This window comes from Solanum verrucosum, unplaced genomic scaffold, assembly GCF_900185275.1.
Source record: "Solanum verrucosum unplaced genomic scaffold, falcon-dt-bn FXZP01000196.1, whole genome shotgun sequence".
NCBI classification, from domain to species: domain Eukaryota; kingdom Viridiplantae; phylum Streptophyta; class Magnoliopsida; order Solanales; family Solanaceae; genus Solanum; species Solanum verrucosum.
Genome location: NW_026020420.1, coordinates 1,931,527 through 1,952,263, shown reverse-complemented (window position 1 = coordinate 1,952,263; position 20,737 = coordinate 1,931,527). Strand labels below are relative to the sequence as shown.

The 20,737-nt window shown below is 31.5% G+C and overlaps 2 protein-coding genes and 1 long non-coding RNA gene across 3 annotated transcripts in view; 1 reads left to right on the top strand and 2 right to left on the bottom strand.

The window, feature by feature from the left end:
• Positions 1 to 20,737, top strand: part of LOC125840965 (uncharacterized) — a 229,332-nt gene that overhangs the window by 39,755 nt on the left and 168,840 nt on the right. The gene's annotated exons all lie outside the window — the stretch shown is intronic.
• Positions 517 to 5,392, bottom strand: LOC125840941 (ABSCISIC ACID-INSENSITIVE 5-like protein 2). The gene is made up of 3 exons (XM_049519923.1): positions 4,039 to 5,392; positions 3,884 to 3,955; positions 517 to 1,013 (listed from the first exon to the last, which is right to left on the bottom strand). The coding sequence occupies exons 1-3, from the start codon at positions 4,921 to 4,923 to the stop codon at positions 933 to 935; spliced, it is 1,038 nt and encodes a 345-aa protein (XP_049375880.1). The 5' UTR covers positions 4,924 to 5,392; the 3' UTR covers positions 517 to 932.
• On the bottom strand, positions 10,455 to 11,952 carry LOC125840933 (protein PHYTOCHROME KINASE SUBSTRATE 4). Its single transcript, XM_049519914.1, has one exon. The coding sequence runs from the start codon at positions 11,943 to 11,945 to the stop codon at positions 10,455 to 10,457; it is 1,491 nt and encodes a 496-aa protein (XP_049375871.1). The 5' UTR covers positions 11,946 to 11,952.

The window sequence follows — 20,737 nt, the reverse complement described above, 5'->3', positions numbered from 1 at the left end:
TTGTTTTCTTTTCCTTTCATGGGCATGTGTTTGGTTATTATGGCTTTGGAAATGTTGTGAAATTACCTTTTCATTTTGCTTTCAGGTTATTGATACCCTTGTTGTAAACTGATTCTATTGTATTTGCCTTGCCTACTATGTGTTTTACGCCAAATCAATGAATAGAGAGACACATCTATTACATCGATTCTATAACACTGTAACTTAACATGCATTCTCACCTCATTAAATCACATAACTACAGTAAATTTACATAATTTGGCGTAAACACCTGGTAACTAAGGATGAGATTCCAGTGTTCAACAACTGAAGTTATGTACCTATTTGTATTCAAAAAGTGTTTCTTGTTTCAAACATGAAGAAAACAAAAGATATTAATCTATATGGAACATGTACACCTTACAATTGAACTTAAAAAACAACTTATCAAAGCTTCCGGTTAGTCCATATATGAGAATAATGAAGCTGAAATCAATTTCTACCAGTGTAGGAAGCCATATGCCAAGCAGTTGAGGATTTCAAGTCTAGAAGGAACCATGAAGAAGATTACCCCTCTCCCGGTCGTTTCAATACAACTGGAAACATACAATAACTTTGTTTTCATTTGTCTCGAAAGCAATTCATACTGGAAATGCTTACAGTAACCGAAAGGAAACTACCAAAACTATATCCTCCACATAATTCCAAGGTTAAAACTATAAAAATGTACATACAAGGAAAAAGAACTTATCTAGAGAACTAGAGATAGCTAAGGCAATCACACGGGCAGCCGACAAGTGCTGCCAGCAGAGGCCTCCAGGGCAGTCTCCTGAACAAGGATGTTAACCAAGAACAAGGAAATGACCAGATAATGACTAGCTAACATAAACCTCAATGACATAACGAACACTATGCATCTACATATTCATCATTCGTGTGCATGAAACTGGATGTTAGACGGGCGCGGAGCTTGTTCTGCGCAGCTGATACTTAGGCTCTGGAAGTGGAACACTCGGTAACACCTGCTCTATCTCCTGCACGTAAAACCATATTAACATTATAATCTGTGAAAGACAGCTGAGAAACACAAGAAATGGACGTGACAGAGTTGTCTTAAATGCTCTCTAATTTTGGGAAGACAACAGATCATCAAGAACTAAGCAACAATTATCTTTGCTATTCGAACAATAAATATGACATATATAAAAGTCACATCTGAGAAGGCATTCCAAGATTTAGCTTGCAAAAGAAATTCCATAGATTCTTAATTCATGTGATCACAAGCATTCTTAAGGTCCAACTGGAATAAGTTCCTCGACTCTTTCTTCTAAAATAAACCACTTCATTTTCCACCAAAACTGCATCCAATGTCTGTCTTTCTTCCACTAATGGATCTTGAGAAGTAGAGACTGTATCGTCTAGTACATATCTCATTAATGCTTCCTACCATACTAATCGCCCTATAAACTTTGATGCTCTTACTCCCTCTTTTAAGTTTGAGGGATGTGTTTAGGCTTGCCTTCAAACTCTACAATTTCTTGAAATTCCGCAATGATCTCCAATCTTTACAACAATGCAACAAAAAGTAATGTGAAATTGTGAATTCATCCGATACAGGGGCTTTGCCTCCCTCATCTCCTGTTCTCCCATAGGCCATAGACCTCTCCAACCACTCCCTTATTCCCCATCCTAATTGAATAATACCTTCCCCCTCAACTTCTCCTCCATGTACAAATCTTCGTAAAATCTCACATCTGCCCCTCTCATTTCCTCCTTTGCCTTCATCACTGATTCATTGACTTCAATACTTTAGGGGTTGGTGTTGGTCAGTTTGATTTGGTTTTGCAAAAGCTCCATTCAGTTTTCCAATTTTCAATTTGTCGATTTTGGTAATCTAAATCAAACCCGTAGTAAATTCTGTTAGGTTCAGGTTCACGTAAAAATAAATGTACTGAGATATTGTCGGATCAGTTACAAGGAGTTTAATAAAATTTAAGCTAAGTTGGTTACTTAGGAAATCAAATAGACAAAAGGAAAAATGAAAAGAAAAGCAAAAGTAAAAATAGACTCAACGACTTAAGTCTAACTTCTTTATCAAAGCTAGCAGTCTCATGTTCAGTTATGCAGTGTAGACTGCTTCAGGGCTCATTGATATATCAAAAAAGAAAGAGATAGATCTAAAGCTCTTACACTCTCAACATAACGAGCATTGAATGACGGAGAGGAAGACTGCACTAGGTGAATGGCAAGGTCGACCAGTGGGCCGGTGGTAGAGGAGTAAAACAGTAGCAACAATAGAATGAACCATAGTGAAAACTAAAGACATAGTGAAAAACCATGGGAAGGGGTTTGGGAGACAGAGAAAAAGGGAAGGGGTTTGAGCTTCTTCAATCTTCCGAATGAAAATTTGGTTTTGGGCCAAAGGCTAAGCTAAGGGGACCAGAAGCTCTTTAAGAACTTAACAGAAAAGTCGACCCTGCCAATCACCAAATTGAAGAACTTAAGTTTGAAGAAAATTAATCGTGAACCAACCAAATAAACGTTCAACCAGGTTTTTTGGAGGAGGGTAGAGTGTACACAAACCTTACCCCTACCTTGGAGATAGAGAGGTTGTATTCGATAGACCCTTAGATTAAGTCATAAATATATCTCCTCTCTTCTCTTATTTCTCACGTGAACAAACTTGAATGTGGTTTGTTTTTACATACAAACATTGCTACTGATTTCTTCCTTACCTCAATTTCTCCTATTTCGATGAACAAAGGGACACAAGAACTAATGTAAAATTCCAGAGACTTCCTGATGGTCAACTATTATGCTATTTCCTTCTCCAATGTGAATCTACAGAAAATACCTTCTGCAATCAAAACTGACTGAAGGTGGTATTTTCCTTAAGGGTATTACAAGTTTGCAACTATGAGAATTTCTGTGAACTCGATAAAAGTAATGATCTATGTTGCTCGGATTCTACAGATATACTGCTGCACCCATGTCGGAGCCTCCAAAAATACACTATTTTTGGAGGATTTGGAAGATCTGACACACATCCATTGACCTTTTTGAAGAGTCCAGGCAACATATGTAATGGTGAAGGACATGACATGATAAGCAGTGAACTTTAACCATTAGATAGCCACTGCACCTTTATGCAACTCAACCAGCAAAATGGCAATATAATAGTTTAAAGGTTTTACAAAATGAAACGCAATGATACAAGGAATAAAGTTATAAAACTATACGTAATTCAGTACTAGACCCTTGAAATTCATTTTCTTTTCGTATAGAGTAGGAGAGACAATACAAGACCTAAAATGAGAAAGAGAGACAGTTTCTTCTCATTTGCATAAATGATTGAAATCATTTTATTTCTGACCTTCCTAAATAATATTTATAATGAGAATAAACAATCATTTCCCTCTCGTAAAGTATGTACTTAAGTGACTTTTGTTTCTAACCTTACAAAAAGATACTTCACTTTAAACATGATATATAATTTTGTTTCTTCTATTTTATGTAAGAAACATTCTTTCCGGAGTTGAAAGCATCACAATGCAGCATTACAAAGATCATTATATGAGAGGTTGTTCTGCGGAGAAGTGAAGAACCTACATGACTCGAACAATATAAATTTCAACAGTAAATAGTTTAACATAATGTCAGAAATGGTATTGAAAATTCGTTATGATGAAATTGTGCTACATTTCTTTCAGATTTGTTTCTCATGTGTTCTAGAATTGGAACTTCTTTACACACTTCAATGATGCCCACATCAGTACAAGTAACACCATTAAGAATGCAAATGATACAAAGTACCTGATAACCACACACTCTTGAAGAACCACTAGAAGAATATGCAAATGACTACCATATTCACTGACAAGAAAGTAGCTATCACAAAACATACCTTCTGTCTCTTGAGCCTTTCATTCTCTTCTTCGAGGCGTGAAACCTTGTTCTCCAGTTCATGGGTGTAAGCCTGTTGATAAAAAGATAATATTTCAATAGCCATGGCGACGATATTACCATATTCAAAACACCGCAACATATTTCAAAAGTCACCTGCTTCCTTGCTCGTGACCTCGCTGCAGATTCCCTGTTCTTAATCATCCTCTTTTGCCTCCTTTCAACAGTCTTCTCAACCACATCATCTGGTGCAACTCTTTTTCTTCCAAGTGTTTGTGTGTCCGATAATGTGCCCAACAGAGCGGTTGGGGACATTGTCATCTGAGATTCAGGATAAGCTGCATCTATTGTTGGGTTGCAAACAATAGTCAGAGGTTGTTGAACCGAATGGCCGGGCATAAAAACTGGTAGCATGTTCTGTTGTTGTTGCTGTGGCGGTAGCTGATGCATTGCATGCATCTGATATTGTGACCATTGAGCTTGCTGTTGAGGCAATGCCATTGAATCAACCCCTAAAACTGACCCCGAACTTTTCTTCCCCGGAGTCGACTCAGCAACCACTCCAGCCTTAACCAAAAAATCCTCCAGTGTCATCTCACCAAGAGTAGGCTGCCTCTCCTGAGCTTTCCTATCGATACTATCCCTTTTATGCCCCTGCTGAATATCCTGCCACACCTGATCAACAGTCTTCTTGCTCAGATCACTAGTCAGTGTAATACTCGATTGTCGATTCAAAGAACTCCCCGAAGCATCCTGACCATGCTGCAACACCCCGTAATCCGTTCCCCCCATTCTTTGACTAGCCTCCACAGTCCATACAGTCTTAAGAAGCTCATCAAGATTCATACTACTCAATGGTTTCCCCAAATCCCCCAATTGATTCTGAACCTCATCAAGAGTTAGGCCATATAATGATCCTTGCCTAGCCAAAGCATTTGTCTTTGGGTCTTGGGCATGAGCTTGAGCTTGAGCTTGAGCTTGACCTGCACCAATACTATTAACCCCACCCCCACCTCCACCCCCACCACCCTGAGATCCCATCCCTTAAAATCAATTCAATTTTCACACACAAAACAAACTAAAGTTCTAATCTTACATCCCAATAATTCATCACATCAAAACATATTTGTTTCTTCAGAACCCTATACACACAAATCAAACCCATTTCCCACTACCAGTAACAATCACAAAAACCCCATCAACAGATTCAATAAAAACAAAATCAAGAAACAAAATACCCAGATCAAATTGAAGAAAATGCTAGGGATTAAGGTAGAAAAAGAGGGAGAAAACAGTGTTACCAAGGAAAATGAAGAAATACCCAGAAAAAAGGAAGAGTCAAATTAGCTTGCATGCAGCAAAGTATGAGCCAACATTCATCATCAATGAGAGAACAAAAAACCCAGAAACCATATATGCTCTTTGCTGCAAAAACCTGAGGCTCAATCTAATTCAGGAGAGAATAGAAGCAAAGACCCACATTCTATTCTCTCTTGAAAAAAAAAATGTACACTCCCTATATAAAAATTAGAAATTCAAGACAACTTTCAAATAGTACTTAATAATTAATTAAACAAATCTTATCCCTTAGTTTTATATGCTAAGTATAATAATTAGTAAATGCCAAAGTACTATTTTTATAAAATGTCTCTTTTTCATTTTCTATGGGGGAATTTACTTAAATAATCATCAACAATAATATATTCATCGTTATACCACAAAGTAAAGTCGGGAGTAATGATGAGACTGCTTCATTCTTAATCAAGAGCTCGGATTCGAGCCATGGTATAAAGAAAAATTTATTGGGAATGCTACCCCAACAAAGTAAAATCAAGAGAACAGAATGTAAGCATTGCAGTGATGAGACTGTTCCATCCTTAATTAGAGATTTGGGTTCGAGTCCTATATGAAGAAAATTTTATTGGAAGCATCACCCTCAAATGGGCTCTATAGTACATGACCCGAATTTAGATGGGGATCCAATGTGGGCTACGAACACCGAATGAGAAACAAAAAAAAAGTTATTTTCGATAAACAGTTAAGAAAATAAATCATTGGAAGCAATATGAAAAAAATATATAACAAAAGTGAAGAAATCGCGATAAAATACTATAAACAACATGACAAGTCATTATTAACAATATTAAAATAAAATAATACGATAATTAAAGTCTAAGAAATAACGTATAGAAACTGAACTAAAAGGAACTTGAATAGTCATCACCCTTAATATATTTTTTTGTATATATAAATGTATAATATGTATATACTTTATATATAATTAATGTATATCTTTTTTATATTTAACTACCGAATATAATTATTTTAGTCAGAGCAATTAAATACATTAAAAACTCCTTTTTAAATGTATCAAAAAGATTAGAGTAATTATAATGGTTATTGACTGTTTCAATATAATGTATTTACTTACTTCAAATTATAAATTATCTTCTAATAATAGTGTATAGCTAAGTGATTAAAGTACTGATCTTTTTTTTCCTTTTAAACTCTCATAAAAAGTTTGGATCAATTTAACTAAAAAGGAAAGTAATACAAAAAGTTAAAAGATAGATAATGATCAAATTGTTAATTTATTTTATAGTTAAATAAAAAAGACAAAAGTAAATCAATACAGATTTATTTACTTGAGTAGCCAACCTAGGACAAATAAAAAGGTTTTAAAAAATTCCCACTTTCTTATATTTATTATTAATTAAAACAATTAATATTTTTTATATAAAAAACAAGACATAGGTGAGTACCGACTAGGATGGTGGTGGAGTGGTACTTTAGTGGTGGATTGTGTGAGTGCTTCTTCATTCTTTATCAAATGTCTCAGGTTTGGGCTCTTTTGGGTACAAAGTCGACTTTATTAAAGAACGTTTTATGATGAGACTTTTTTAAATTAAATTCAAATTTAATCGAGTTTCAATACATATATCAAATATCGAAATACATGTGGTGAGTGTGTAAGAAAGTAAAGGGGGCCATAGCATTCCCATATTTGGCACTTAATTTTTTTACTTTCTTAAAATTTTACAAAACCTAGGCCAGAGAGACCTGGTCTGTGCTGCTTTACTCATCTTTTTAGGCAAAGTGTCTTATTTTATTTGTGAGAATATGTAACATGCTAATAAGACTTGGCAGTGACCATAGGTGGTTGGAGTGTGTATTTCTATTTTTAAAAAATAACATAACCATCATCTAGTAATCAATATCGACTCAATTAATTCAGATTCGTAATTTGTATCGTCTTGTTGAAGAGAAAGTGCTTCTTAATAAAGACCAAGATATACATATTAAGTGGGGATTTTTAAGCTCAAATACAAAATATGAGTCAAAGTTATTATTATGTTCTGCCTAATTTGTAAACGAAAAATTGTAGGTTCGTCCTTGACTCGATCATTAGTCTTTATCAAGAGTTCTTTTTGTTCCAAAGCTCAAATTATCTACAATAACATACACAATGTAATTTTATAAGAGGAATCTGAGAATAGTAAGATGTATGCAGACTTAATCTCTATTTTTATGGAGTAAAAAGATTGTTTTTGACAAAATCTCGATTGAAATAAAAAAATAAAAAGAATTGAAGCTATTAGGCTTTTTATTATACTTCATAGTTTGGATATCATTTGGTGGTCCACTACAAATTGTTTGGGGAAAAAAGGTTAATTCTTTTATCACTACCTAATATGGAAAGGATTTTAACTTGTTCATACATGTCACTTTTGAGTTTTGACCATTTCTAATTAAAATAGTACAATCCACCATGTATAATAATATTATGGAAACTTGTGATTTTAGAATTAGTTTATATTTGGACATTTGTACAAATTAGCACAAAGATTTATTTTTATATATGTTGATACTAAATATAAACTTTCAAATATAAAAGATGCCGACTGAATATCTTTATTAACACGACTCTTTGTTTTGATTTTAAAAGAAAGAGAAAGTATGAAGTATGAAACAAAATGCAAAAAAAAATGTGTGATAAGTATAAAGTATGAGACAAAACACAAAAATGTGTAATACAATATATGACGTTAAGGAGTTACGACAATTATATTTAACAAAAAACTATTTTCAGTTTCTAATATATATATATATATATATAATATCTAAAACTTCAGATATACATGTTTGAAGTTGGGTGCCACAAACACAAACTTCATGCAAATTACTTATCGGAAAATTTCACATAAATCTTTGCTATTTCTGTCGCTTATGCTTGAAGTTATTTCTAAAGTGGCTAAACTTTTTTAAAAAAAAAATTATATATTGTGATTATGATTTAAACGATGATCCCAGAATCAATTATCTCCATATTTTATAAGAGTGATAAAACTAACCCTCAAAAATACGATCCACACCTTTTACTAAATCACTCTATTTTGACATGCCTAAATATAGCTCAATCATCTGATTTGACAACTCTAGTTTTCTCCATAATTTACACAACAACAACATACTGACTAATAGTCAATCAAATTCATTATTTACTTTTCTAATCAATTTACAATTATATAATATCGATCATATACACATTATATATTTGTCGACTATTTTTTATTCAACTATTTAAATTTATTTTTGCTTTCTAAAAGTAGGGCATATATACTAAACAAGAATATTCTTTGTTGACATTAAGTTTGCAAATTCTCTTTTCACAAACAAACATAGCCCACAAACACATATTGCAGTGGTTTTCAGTGCCAAAAAATAGAACATAATTGGGTATGTAGACTGGTCATGCACTAGTTTAATTCATCACTACTTTGTAAGGGCGTTGAAAAAAGAGGACATATAGTATCAGGGGCAGACCTACCTTGTTGCAAGTGGGTTCATATGATTCCACTTCGTCGAAAAAATACATGGTATATACATATATATTCAATCTGTTTTTTGAAATAAAACACACTATATAATTAATTTGACCCCACTTAAATAAATAGTAACACGTAGCCCAGCGACAAGGTGGTTATAATTTGACTGATGCATCGCGGGTACGATTCCCACCTACATTTAATACTTGCTTCATTTTTTTTTTTATATGTTGAACCCACTTGGTAAAACTTCCTGGTCCATCACTGTATAGTATAGTGACTAAGAATTTGGTAAATAACATAACCACGATAAATTGATGAAATATAGAGTCTAACTGATTCATGATTTTAAAGTTTATGAATTCTTACGACAAATTCAGATTGATACTAATACTATAATAATAATTGAGTTTACAGTTTAATAATTAACTCCCATTTGATCATAGATTTGAAGTTGAAACTTTAAAATTTGAGTTTTTCTAACTTGAAGTTGAGTTTGGGCATGCATTTTTTTTTTTAAAATAGTGTAAAGTTTTATGAGAAGCGAAATTTCACCTGAAAACTTATCTAAGCCAGAACGGGAAGTTGAAAATATTTTGAAGATAAAATTTTAAAATATAATTTAATTTCACGATCAAACAGATATTTGAAGATGTATTTTCAAAATTTATGATCAAACACAAACTTAATAAATTTCTTAATATATTATCTGTAAAAAATTACTAAATTCACGTGAATCTCTAAACGAACCTCTAAATCCGCCCCTCATTTGAAAAAGAGAGCCTCTGGGTAGGTGCATGAACAACAACTAAAAATGTCAAACATTTTGGCCTACCTATCGTTTAGGTGACCCCAACTAGACCCTCTTCATGCATTTACTCTATTTTGGTGGCAAAATCAAAGCTTTTTGTCGTTAAGCATGTATAAAATTTGTATGGCTATAAAGGATTTGAACTATTTGATCTTAAACCTGTGATAATATTTGTATAATTATAAAATTTTAAAATATATGGCCTTAAGTATATGAAATCATAACATTTATGTCTCTGTAAAAGTTTATCATTAAGGATAAAATAAAAATTTCAATTACCAAAGATATTTATCATGGTGAATATATGGAATTTATTCACTCTTGACAAAGATCTCATATTCAAACTTGGATATGAAAAAAACATCATAGTAGGGAACACTTCACTTTTTAATGGGTCTTACGCTATGAGAATTCAGATTAGTTAAAAATTTAATGTAGATTTTAAACACCGCATACTGATTCAAAATAAAAAATAAAAAGTAAGAAGTTCAAATTGATATTTTATAAGTTACTTAGCTTCATTTCATTTTAATTTGTTTGTATGATTTGATTTGATTTGATAAGTAGTTAAAAAATTAAAGAAAAGTTTCAAACCTTGTGATCTTTAACTTAAAATATGTATAGAATATACCAAAATTTCATTTAATCTTATGATATTAAACATATATTAAAACAAATCACTAAAAAATAAAATATAACAAATAAATTAAAATGAAAAGAATATCAAAAATAGATTAAAAAGAAAATATTGCTACATAAACTCTGATACTAAGAAATACATTAAAAAAAAATTATAAGTTACAATAATAAATAATTTAAAAAATCAGGATGGAAGAAAATTTTCTCGTGAATAACAATAGTATCACGTAAAATGAAACGAATACGAGGGAGAAAGAGAATAAAACATACAAACATCAAACATGAGAGTGTGAAGGTCATGCTGCAAATGCAAGAGACAAGCGTGCTGAATGAGAGCTTGCAAGAGGTGGCTTATTAGCTCTACCTATTGGCCTACTTCCCACATGTCCTGCCGTTGATTTCAACGGCAGTCGTGGTGGCCCATCGGGCGACCCATATTTAATTGGCTGCGGTCCTACATTTACCGCCTTTTCATGCCGACAACTCAACAATCCACCCCCTTTCCACTTCCCTCCATCACCACCACCATCATTACCACCAAAAAATCGAGTATTCGTTTCGATTTCTGAAATAGTTGAATAATTAGTAACACTAGCCCGATCGAAACCTTCAGCTGTTGTAACACTCCAATCAATACTAACTTCACTTGGTGCATAACACTCTGTAGCTGCAACACTCGGTGTACCAGGCTCCTCGAGTGAATTTCGTTGACGATATAATGGACAGGATGAATTCGCCATTGAAGTCGAAAAGCTCTCGATTTCGAATAGATCAGAGCTTGCATCGCTTGCTACGTCGTCGTCTGTTGCTGTTATTCGAGAAATTGGACTACCTGGGAAGGGGAAATTATTGCATCGGTGGTGATCTGTTTCGATTGATTTTCGAGAAGATGGTTGAAATACCTCGAGTGAATCTCGAGGCGGATCTTCTAAAATTGGAGAAATCGATGATCTTGTTGGTGGAGGTTTGATTCCTAATTTCGATTGACCTGAATTGTTCAGAATTGGGAATGAAAAGCCTCCACCTGGCGTCTCGGTAAACGGTCTAACCGGTGCCAGCACACGCTGTTGACAGCTAATTGTGCTTGCTGTACTATTCTCTGACTCTGATGATCTTCTCTGAATCGTTCCAATTTTATTAGTCTCTGACCTCACGGCTCCTCCTTGTTGTATTTCAATAGATTTTTTCTGAGATATGTTGGTTGATTTCTCAACTACAATCTTATTACTGTGTTTGACAGGGAAATGCTGCTCGGAGCCAGTTTCTGTTCTTGGCTCCGAGCTAGCTTCCTCGACCTGCACAGATTTCTTCCCAGAACAAGGGCATTTTCGACAGAAAAACCATTTACGAGTACTAAACGAACCTCTTTTTTTGTCATTCGTATTAATACTCTTCAATGAAACTGCAATTGCACCTGGAGGATTTGCTAATAGTCCTGTCTGGCTATTCCAACTTGCTTCTGACGAAGCAGTTGGAGTAGCACGAAAGGAGTTAGCACGAAAGTTTCTTCCGTAGGCATTGTCTACGGAAGAAACTGACGAATGTCGATGACCTGATGGTAATTCACATTGATCATTTACATTTTTTTTAACAACAGAAGATGATTCATTGCCTTCACTGAAATATTTTTTCGCATCGAACACGTTGATTTCGGAATCATCAACATTATGATCTTCTGGTTTGAGATATGAAGAAAATGATGCATCTTTTAGTATATGGTTTTGAACAAAAGTTCTGTACTGAAGAGGATGTTCTTTTAAAGTTTTAACTGTTGTTTGGGAATCCATATTTTTTTCTCCTTTTTGTGTTTTTTTTTTTTTGGTTGTACAACTAAACTATAGATAGTACTATTATTTATAACAATTTTTTAGAGAATAATATTGTTTCTGATAATATTCTTGACTATCTGGCAGATTTTTGGAGTTATAATAAAAGAACCAATAGACAGTGGTCGTGGTGGAGTGATCAGTAATCAGTACTCTTTCATCTTTAATTAGAAGACTTGTGTTTGAGTCTCCCTAGATACAAAATCGTCTTTGTTAGGAAACGTTTTACTTTCTAATGTGGAACTTTTCAGCGCGAGTCCAAATTTAATTGAGCTCTGATGTGGATATCGGGCATCGAACATCAAATGGAAAACCAAAATAAAGTAATAATAAAAGAACCTTCCTTTTATATATATATATTTTTTATTTTTTATTTTCAGTTTTGAGATTTCAATGATTGGAAATAGAGAATGATGAAAAACTATGAGAAAATCATAGTAGTGACAATACAATCTACCAACTCCTTTTCAAGTTATGTCAGTAATATTTTCTATGGTTTGTTATCAATTTTTTCATGATCGGTTAAAAATATTATTTTTAAATGACGTTTTTTAATAAAAATAAGAAAAACATGTTTATAAGTCATATTTACTCATAGGCGTGAAAAAAAATTAAACACTTATTTTGAAACATAAAGGATTATTTTATATGTTTTTAGGAATTAGGTAAAATGTTCAATCTATAAACTATTGTCCATGTAAACTAATTGTAGGTATCATTTTCAAGTCCCATGTTCACATTAATTTAGCCAACAACAGTGGTTGGATAATGAAAATATATTATTTATTGTCACTTATCATTACACAAGAATTATTTAGTGGAAATTTGGTCCTGTTGATATAGATAGACCTGACAAATATTGATGAGATGTAGCAAAAATTTGGAAGAGGGCCTTAATTAACATGCATTGCCCACTCGTAGTTGGACATTTAATTAAGATTAAAGTTAAATGACGTAATACATAGATAGACATCTTAATTTGACATTAATAGGTATTGAGCATGCTAACTTTGAATATATATATTAAGACAGTTAACTTGTTTCAATTGTGTCTCGTAAACACTTGATGTTGAGGTGATGTATACATTTTGAAGGTGTCTAGATGAACATGATTTTGTTATAAGTTGGAGTATTCAACTGGCACGGTAAAGTGAGTTGAGTTGTTCAAATGTGCATCCTTAAAATTAAAGTGTTTAATTTACGTTAAAATAAAATTAAGATATCTATATATGTATTATGTCACGTTAACTTGTGTCAATAGATGTTGTACTATATACAATGCACTTGTAATTTAAGGCTCAACTCACTCGACACCCGGACTGACACGAGGTCGAAAACAAAACAAAAAAAATATTTTGAATTCTCTAACTGAAAATTTGACTTCGTCATTACCTTAAATTTATTATAAGTAAATTTTATTTAAACACTCGAGCAATAACATGATCTAATCTTGATCACACCTCAATAGCATGATAAAGTGTTCCTAATAAACACTTCTGGTTCAAACTTTGAAAAAGGTTATGCACGTGTGTAGACATTAAAAAATTGTAGGAAATCTGCAAGACATATTCAATTCTAGTTGAGACTCTACAAGAAGTATTCGATTCCATTTAGATTTTTGGAGACTACTCTAACCATAAACCCTAACTTATGCCTATATAAATGATACTATTGTATTCCCTTAAAGAGACATCTCGAATATTCCACAAATTCATGAAATATTCATAAAGAGATCAAATGCAAATTATCCTAGTTCGAGAAATTGGTTCTTGAATCATGGATAAATCGTATAAAAGAAGAATCAAGAGAGGGACAGAATTATATCCCTTACTAGTCAGAAATAAATATTCAAGTTTCTTTAAAAAAACAATTATGATTGTAATTTATTTTCTATCATTTTAAAATTTATTGCAAACAAAGTGTTTTCTCATACGCCCATTATCATCTGTTTTATGCTCAACTTGAACAAATAATAGTTACAGCATATAACAAATGCACCCCACCCCAACAAATCCGGAGCAATGTCCTAACTTTAATATTGTTAGTACATTTGGCCAATAGGATTTAGATAAGATATTAAAAAAGGATATTAATTATGATATTTTAATTAACCTAGTATTTTCATTAGTGACGACATTAATAACTCTAAATCTTGCTTTTTACTCCCTCCGTCCCTATTTATTTGTCTACTTTTTCTTTTATAGTTATCCCTAATTACTAATTCATTTTGACAAATCAAGAAATGACAAAATAATTTTACCTATTATACCTTCAGTTAATTACTTTTAAAAAGGTACAATTTCTTGAAAATCTTAAATTTTTAATCCATCCACTTCATAATTAATAGAGGTAAAATGGTAAATTCATTATGTCAATAATTACTTTTTTAATAGGTGTATCAATTCAAAAGTGGACAAATAATTAGGGACAGAGGGAGTATCTATCAGTAATATAGATTGTACCATGCTAATCTTATCATGATTTAATCCAACAATGGTGTGACACCTACAGTAAAAAAGTCTGTATATCTTAAGACTAATGTCCCACCACGCACGTTATGAAACAACAAAAATCTAATTTGGGACCGCTTGATCGGCTTACGCACATCTTAATTAATTTTTAAAAATAAATGCTATATATTTCTCATCAACATCAGCATAAGTTATGATTAAATCTATCCATCAAGATTTGAACAAATATAAACAAATTATTATAGTATTCTTACATTCTCGAAATTTAACTTGAAACCTTATGAGTTCCCAACTTATTTTCATCTATTATTAGATCATCTAGATCCTAGTGAGAATAATTACGATAAAATAGAGAAATAATTTTTGGCAATTATATAGTCCTACTAAATTAAATTTGTGTCATATAAAACTTATTAAAGGAGATACACACCATTAAAAAAAAATCAAGACTCGAAACGTCTGATTAAGAGTAGAAACATCAGAATTCACATCCATCCTTAAGTATCCCACCAACCTCAAATCTTTCTCCCACATGAAGTACCCCTTAAAATATAGTAATGGGGAAAACAATATAGAATGAAACTCCCATACAATAATTACTAACTAATAGAAAAGAGAAAAAATATATGATATATTTAATTAATCAAATAAATCCCTTCAAATTTTTGGTGGATTTGATTTTGATACTTTTTTCTTGAGAAAATTCAAATCCAAATTAGAAAAGACGATAATTTGATTATTTTGTTTAAACAACCTAAATTTAATCCTCAATTTAATAAACTTCATAATTCAAGATACATGAATATAAATTGAAATCTGCTATTCTTTTCTGTGGAATATTTGAGAATTATTAACCTTTAATTTCTCTCTATCAATCATTGGAGTTTTCAAATCATACGGATCAAGGAGAGAGAGAGTGTTTTTTTTTAAAAATAATTATTTGGAACAAATTAAAAAGAAAGTATAAGGAATATATAAATTGAAATCTCAAATGTCTTTTTTATATAACCAAAAGAAAAATAGATAGTAGTGCTTTATATTGGAAAGGTTTGTTTTTTTCATTGTTTTGTAACTTTTAAATTTTAGTCTAAACTTGACTTTGGTCAATATTTTTGATAAACGTGCTCAGATTAGAATTCTGTCAGTGTCATTAGCTTCGAAAGGTCATTTTTTATTTAACAGGAAGGTTGGTTCAAGTTTTGAAGCTTCCGTTTTTTGTTTGTGTTGTTAGGTGTTTTAAATCTTATGTTTTGATCAATATTTTGTGAACGTGCTCAGATGAGAATTTCATCAGCGTAATTAACTCCAAAAGTCATTTTTTATCTAATAGGATGTTTGCTTCGGGTTTTGAGGCTTTCATTTTTACTGTGTGCCGTTAAGTGTTTTAACTTATAAATTTTGGCCAAAATTTAACTTCGGTCAATATATTTGATAAACGTGCTCAGATGAGAATTTCGTCAGTGCAGTTAGATGCGGAGGGTCATTTTTTATGTAATAAGATAGAGGGTTCGGGTTTTGAGGCTTCTGTTTTTAGTTTGTGTAGTTAGGCATTTTAACTTTTAAGTTTTGGTCAAAATTTCACTTAGTCAATATTTTTGGAAATCGTGTTCGAATTGAAATTTTCTCACCGTTGTTAGCCATATAAGTTCAGTTTTGGTCTCATAGGATGGTTGGTTCGGATTTTGAGACTTTTATTTTCAGTTTGTGTCGTTAAGCGTTTTAACTTTTTAACTTTTGGCTAAAATTTAAATTAGGTCAATTTTTTTGGAAAACATGCTCAAATTTGAATTTCGTTAGCTCGATTAGCTCTGGAAGGTCATTTTTTGTCTTATAGGATAGTTGGTTTGAATTTTGAGGTTTTCCTATTCATTTTGTACCGTTAGGCATTTTAACTTTTAATTTTTGGCCAAAATTTGACTCTGCTTAACATTTTTTCTAAACGTGCTCTGATGAGAATTCGGTTAGCGCGATTAGCTTCGGAAGGTCATTTTTATATCTAATAGATGGTTGGTTTAGGTTTTGAGGCTTTCATTTTCAGTTTGTGCTGTTAGGCATTTTAACTATTAAGTTTTGGCCAAAATTTAGATTTAGTCAATATATTTGGTAAATGTGTTTGAATTAAAATTTTTGATGTAATGCTATGTGTCATAATGAGATTAATTTAACTTGTTATCATAGATTTTGCATTCTTTCACTCAAATATGATTTATAAAATTGATATTAATATTTTTGGACTTATATTTGTGCTCTTAGATTTTTAAATGCAATAAATTAATAAATATTTTACTATTGGATAATCATTCAGTTAATAATAATTTGAACATATTTTCAATCAATTACTAACCTAACATTGAACTTGAATGATACATTACCAACAAACTAACTATCAATTAGTAAATTTATTAGAAAAAAAATAATCATACTAACGTATTTAAATTTTATTACTAACAAGGGTTGTAGTGGAGTCGTAAGTACTCCTTCATCCTTAACCAGGAGGTCTCAGGTTCAATTCCCCTTGGGTACGGAGTCGTCTTTGTTAGGGAGCGCTTTACCCCCAATGTGGGACTTCCCGGCATGAATCCGGATTTAGTCGGGCTCCAATGTGCGGGTACCGGACACCGAATGGGAAACCAAAAAAAAAAAAGTACTTAAAATTTATTGGAAAATTACCAACATAAATTATTTGTTACTAAATTTGCCAACCAATTACCAATATATCTGGAAAAGTTTACTATCAGACATTTGTTACTATAATTACCAACGTATTACCAACGGAATCGAATAATGAAGAAAAAAAATTACTAACTCCTTTTCAATTCGTTAGTAAAGGTACTAATGATATACTAACCAAAAATTAGTTGGTGAATTTACCAACAGAAATTTCAAGGCTATGTTTCAATATTTTGTAACAACACCTTTGGATGTTTACCAACAAATTAAAATCGGTTGGTAATATTTACCGACGAGCCTTTTAACAACGGATTAATATAAATTGACATTTGGTTGATAACTCAATTTGCCAACTAATTTGATCAATTTATCAACGAATTTTTTTTGTTGGTAATTGGGGTTCCTTTTGTAGCGAGAGAGAGTGTTTTTTTTTTAAATTAATTATTTGGAACAAATTAAAAAGAAAGTATAAGGACTATATAAATGGAAATCTCAAATGTCTTTTTTATATAACCAAAAGAAAAATAGGTAGTAGTGCATTATATTGGGAAGATTTTTTTTTATTGTTTGTTAAGAAAATTTCATAAATAAATTATTCACTATGAAGAACAAGGTGAAACACAATTATTTTGATTCAAACTTTATATATGTGTTTAAGTATTACATCGAAAGAGAGTTTGCTATGACAATTATCTTTAACACAAATATCACATCAGAACACAGAAAGTGAGAGTTAAAAGTTATATCAGAGTGAATTTAAAAATAAAATATTGACATGTCTTTTCGAGTTAAAAGACATTTGTATTTGCTTTATACTGATCTTTAACTTTAACTTCTCTATATTTTTGCATTATAATATCTCATAAGTTATGTTTGCCTCATCAGACATAAGTTCTATAAGGGCTAATACCTATGACACGTTCATTTGAAAGACAAAACAATAAAAAAATCAACTCATTTAAAAGGATAATCGTGCAATTAAATTATCTTATAATCCTCGGGGTAGCCCTAGTCAAAAGCCAATAACTTAGTAGTTGAATCTGGAACCGTTACGTTAAAAATCTTAAATCAACAAAATAGGTATACAATTATTAAATTTCAAATTTAGTAACAGATTAGTCAAATCATCAATTCAGTAATATCCTGAATTCATAAACTTTATATTTATCATCCGCTTCATAATTACATTCAACCATAGGTAAAATATCACATCCAATAATCTAACATGATTTCCAAATTAAACAAGGTCCCATATTAATAGTTCATATAATTTTAAACACTTTCTGTCTCATCAATTCATTGACATAAGAACAAAAGGCAAGCTATTTAAAAGATAAATAATATCATCTATTTATATGATTAGTTTTTTCATTGTTATCTTCTTGTTGTACTCTTAGCCACTACTTTATTTTAAACCAATTAATTTCTTTTTTTTGGTCATATTGATTAAATTATTGCATGTCTCAATGTCTCTTGGTTATGTAACAGATCTACTTTTTTGTTTAAAATTCTAAGGCTTAATGTGTGTATGTGAACTGTGAGAGGGTCCCTTTGTTTTAAAAAATTGAGAAAAATTGTTGTGGGCATTTAATTCCAAAGATGAATGAAAACAAAAATAATTTGGACCCCAATAAGAAAAAAAAATGAAGGATGAAGAATTGTTGTTTGATACAAATTGGGAATTGTGCTTTGTAGGGTATGAATTATCTCAAAACTAACATGAAGTGTTATAGACGTGTGCTTTGGGATATGTGAAGGAGGAAGACTAGTATAATTTGATGGACTGGATGATTTTGTGTTGAAAGGGAAATGATACGTCTATCGAAGAATATGGTGTGATAGATAAAAATTTATCATAATTAATCAACTATTTTTTCAGAAGAAAAATAAAAATTGATATGAATTGATCTTTTAGTTTAATATATGTACCTTAAGCAGTACAAGTTTTGTCATGAAAGGGAAATGAAACGTCTATTGAGGATTGTAGGAGGGCTAATATAATTTGATGGGCTAGATCAGTTTCGTCTGGAAAGGAAAATGATACATTCATCGAAGATTATGATGTGATGGATTAAAATTTATCATACTTGATTAATCAATTATTTTGAGTACTGTATCTTGAGAATAAAAGAAAAAAATGATATGAAGTGATCTTTAGTTTAATATATGTACCTTATGCAGTACGAGTTTTGTCTTGAAAGAGAAATGAGACGTCCATCGAGAATTATAGGAAGACTAATATAATTTGATGGGTTAGATGAGTTTTGTCTTGAAAGGAAAATGATATATTCATCGAGGATTATGGTGTGATGGATAGAATTTTATTAGTAATACTTAATCGGATGTTTTAAGTATTGTATTTTGAAATTAAAAGAAAAAAATGATATGAAATGATATTTAATTTAACATATCTTACGCACTACAATGAAAGTTTTCATAGAAATCCATGTTTGGATCTCAGTTTGTAGTCTTTTGCTATTAGACATAAAGATGAAGGAATATTTAAGTAAATTAGGCATTTAGATAAGATTTGATTGAGTGATTAAAAGGGTATTTGGAAATTGTAATGAATTTTATTTGGAAACAAAGTGGAAAAAATATTTTGAGCAGATTAAAATACTTTTCTAACATATTTTTTTTATACTATATATTTCTAAATCGAATTTAAGTATATGTAAGTAGAACCAACATGGGTTGTGGTGCACTGGTGATAGTGCTTCACCCTTAACCAGATGTCTCGAGTTCGTGCCTTGGGTATGGAGAAAATCCTGTTGGGAGCGCCACTACCGAATGAGCCCTGCAGAGCGTGATCCGAATTTAGTCAAAGCTCCAATGTGGGCTCTGGACATCGGGTGGGAAACCAAAAAAAATATATGCAAGTAGAAGTCACATTCACATATCCATAACATTTTTAGGGTGGTCAATAGAGGCCTAGCTAGTGGTATAATGTGATACATATTTAAGAAACAATGAAGTTGAAGTGACGTACACAAATTTTGTGTTGTTTGCCGACTATTGTGATAGTTATGTTTTTAAGTGGTTAGATATGAAAATGTGGTCGTTCTAAACCCAACGCAAAGTTAGATTATAATTCACTAGTTTAATCGAATTTCATATCTTTAATTCAAATCTTGTATTTCTCTTTAAGTTGAACAAATAAAAATAATTAATTTCAAAAATCAAAATCTATAAATTATAATTTCCAACTCTGCATCAGCGATAAATGATACTTAGGTTAAACTTCTTTTTTTTTTCGTTTTTAGTAATTGGCTTAAGATTAATTGTTAGGTAAAATTAGATGCAACAACATTTCATGTCATGTCATAGCAAAAGGAATAAAAAGTATATATATATATATATATATATATCCAATTCGACCTCATAAAAAAACAAAAATAAAGAATAAATTAATAAAATAATTACTTACTATATTTTATTTTATTTTTGCCTACTGACCAAATCAAAAGAATGATCCAGAACAAAAGATACGACCTGGTTCCAAACATCTTTGCAAATTGTTACAATTTCCTAGAAAACAGTCAATATATATTCCTTCTATATCACTATTTTTGTGCATTATATATGGTTGGTAGGAAATAAATGTTTTCCGCG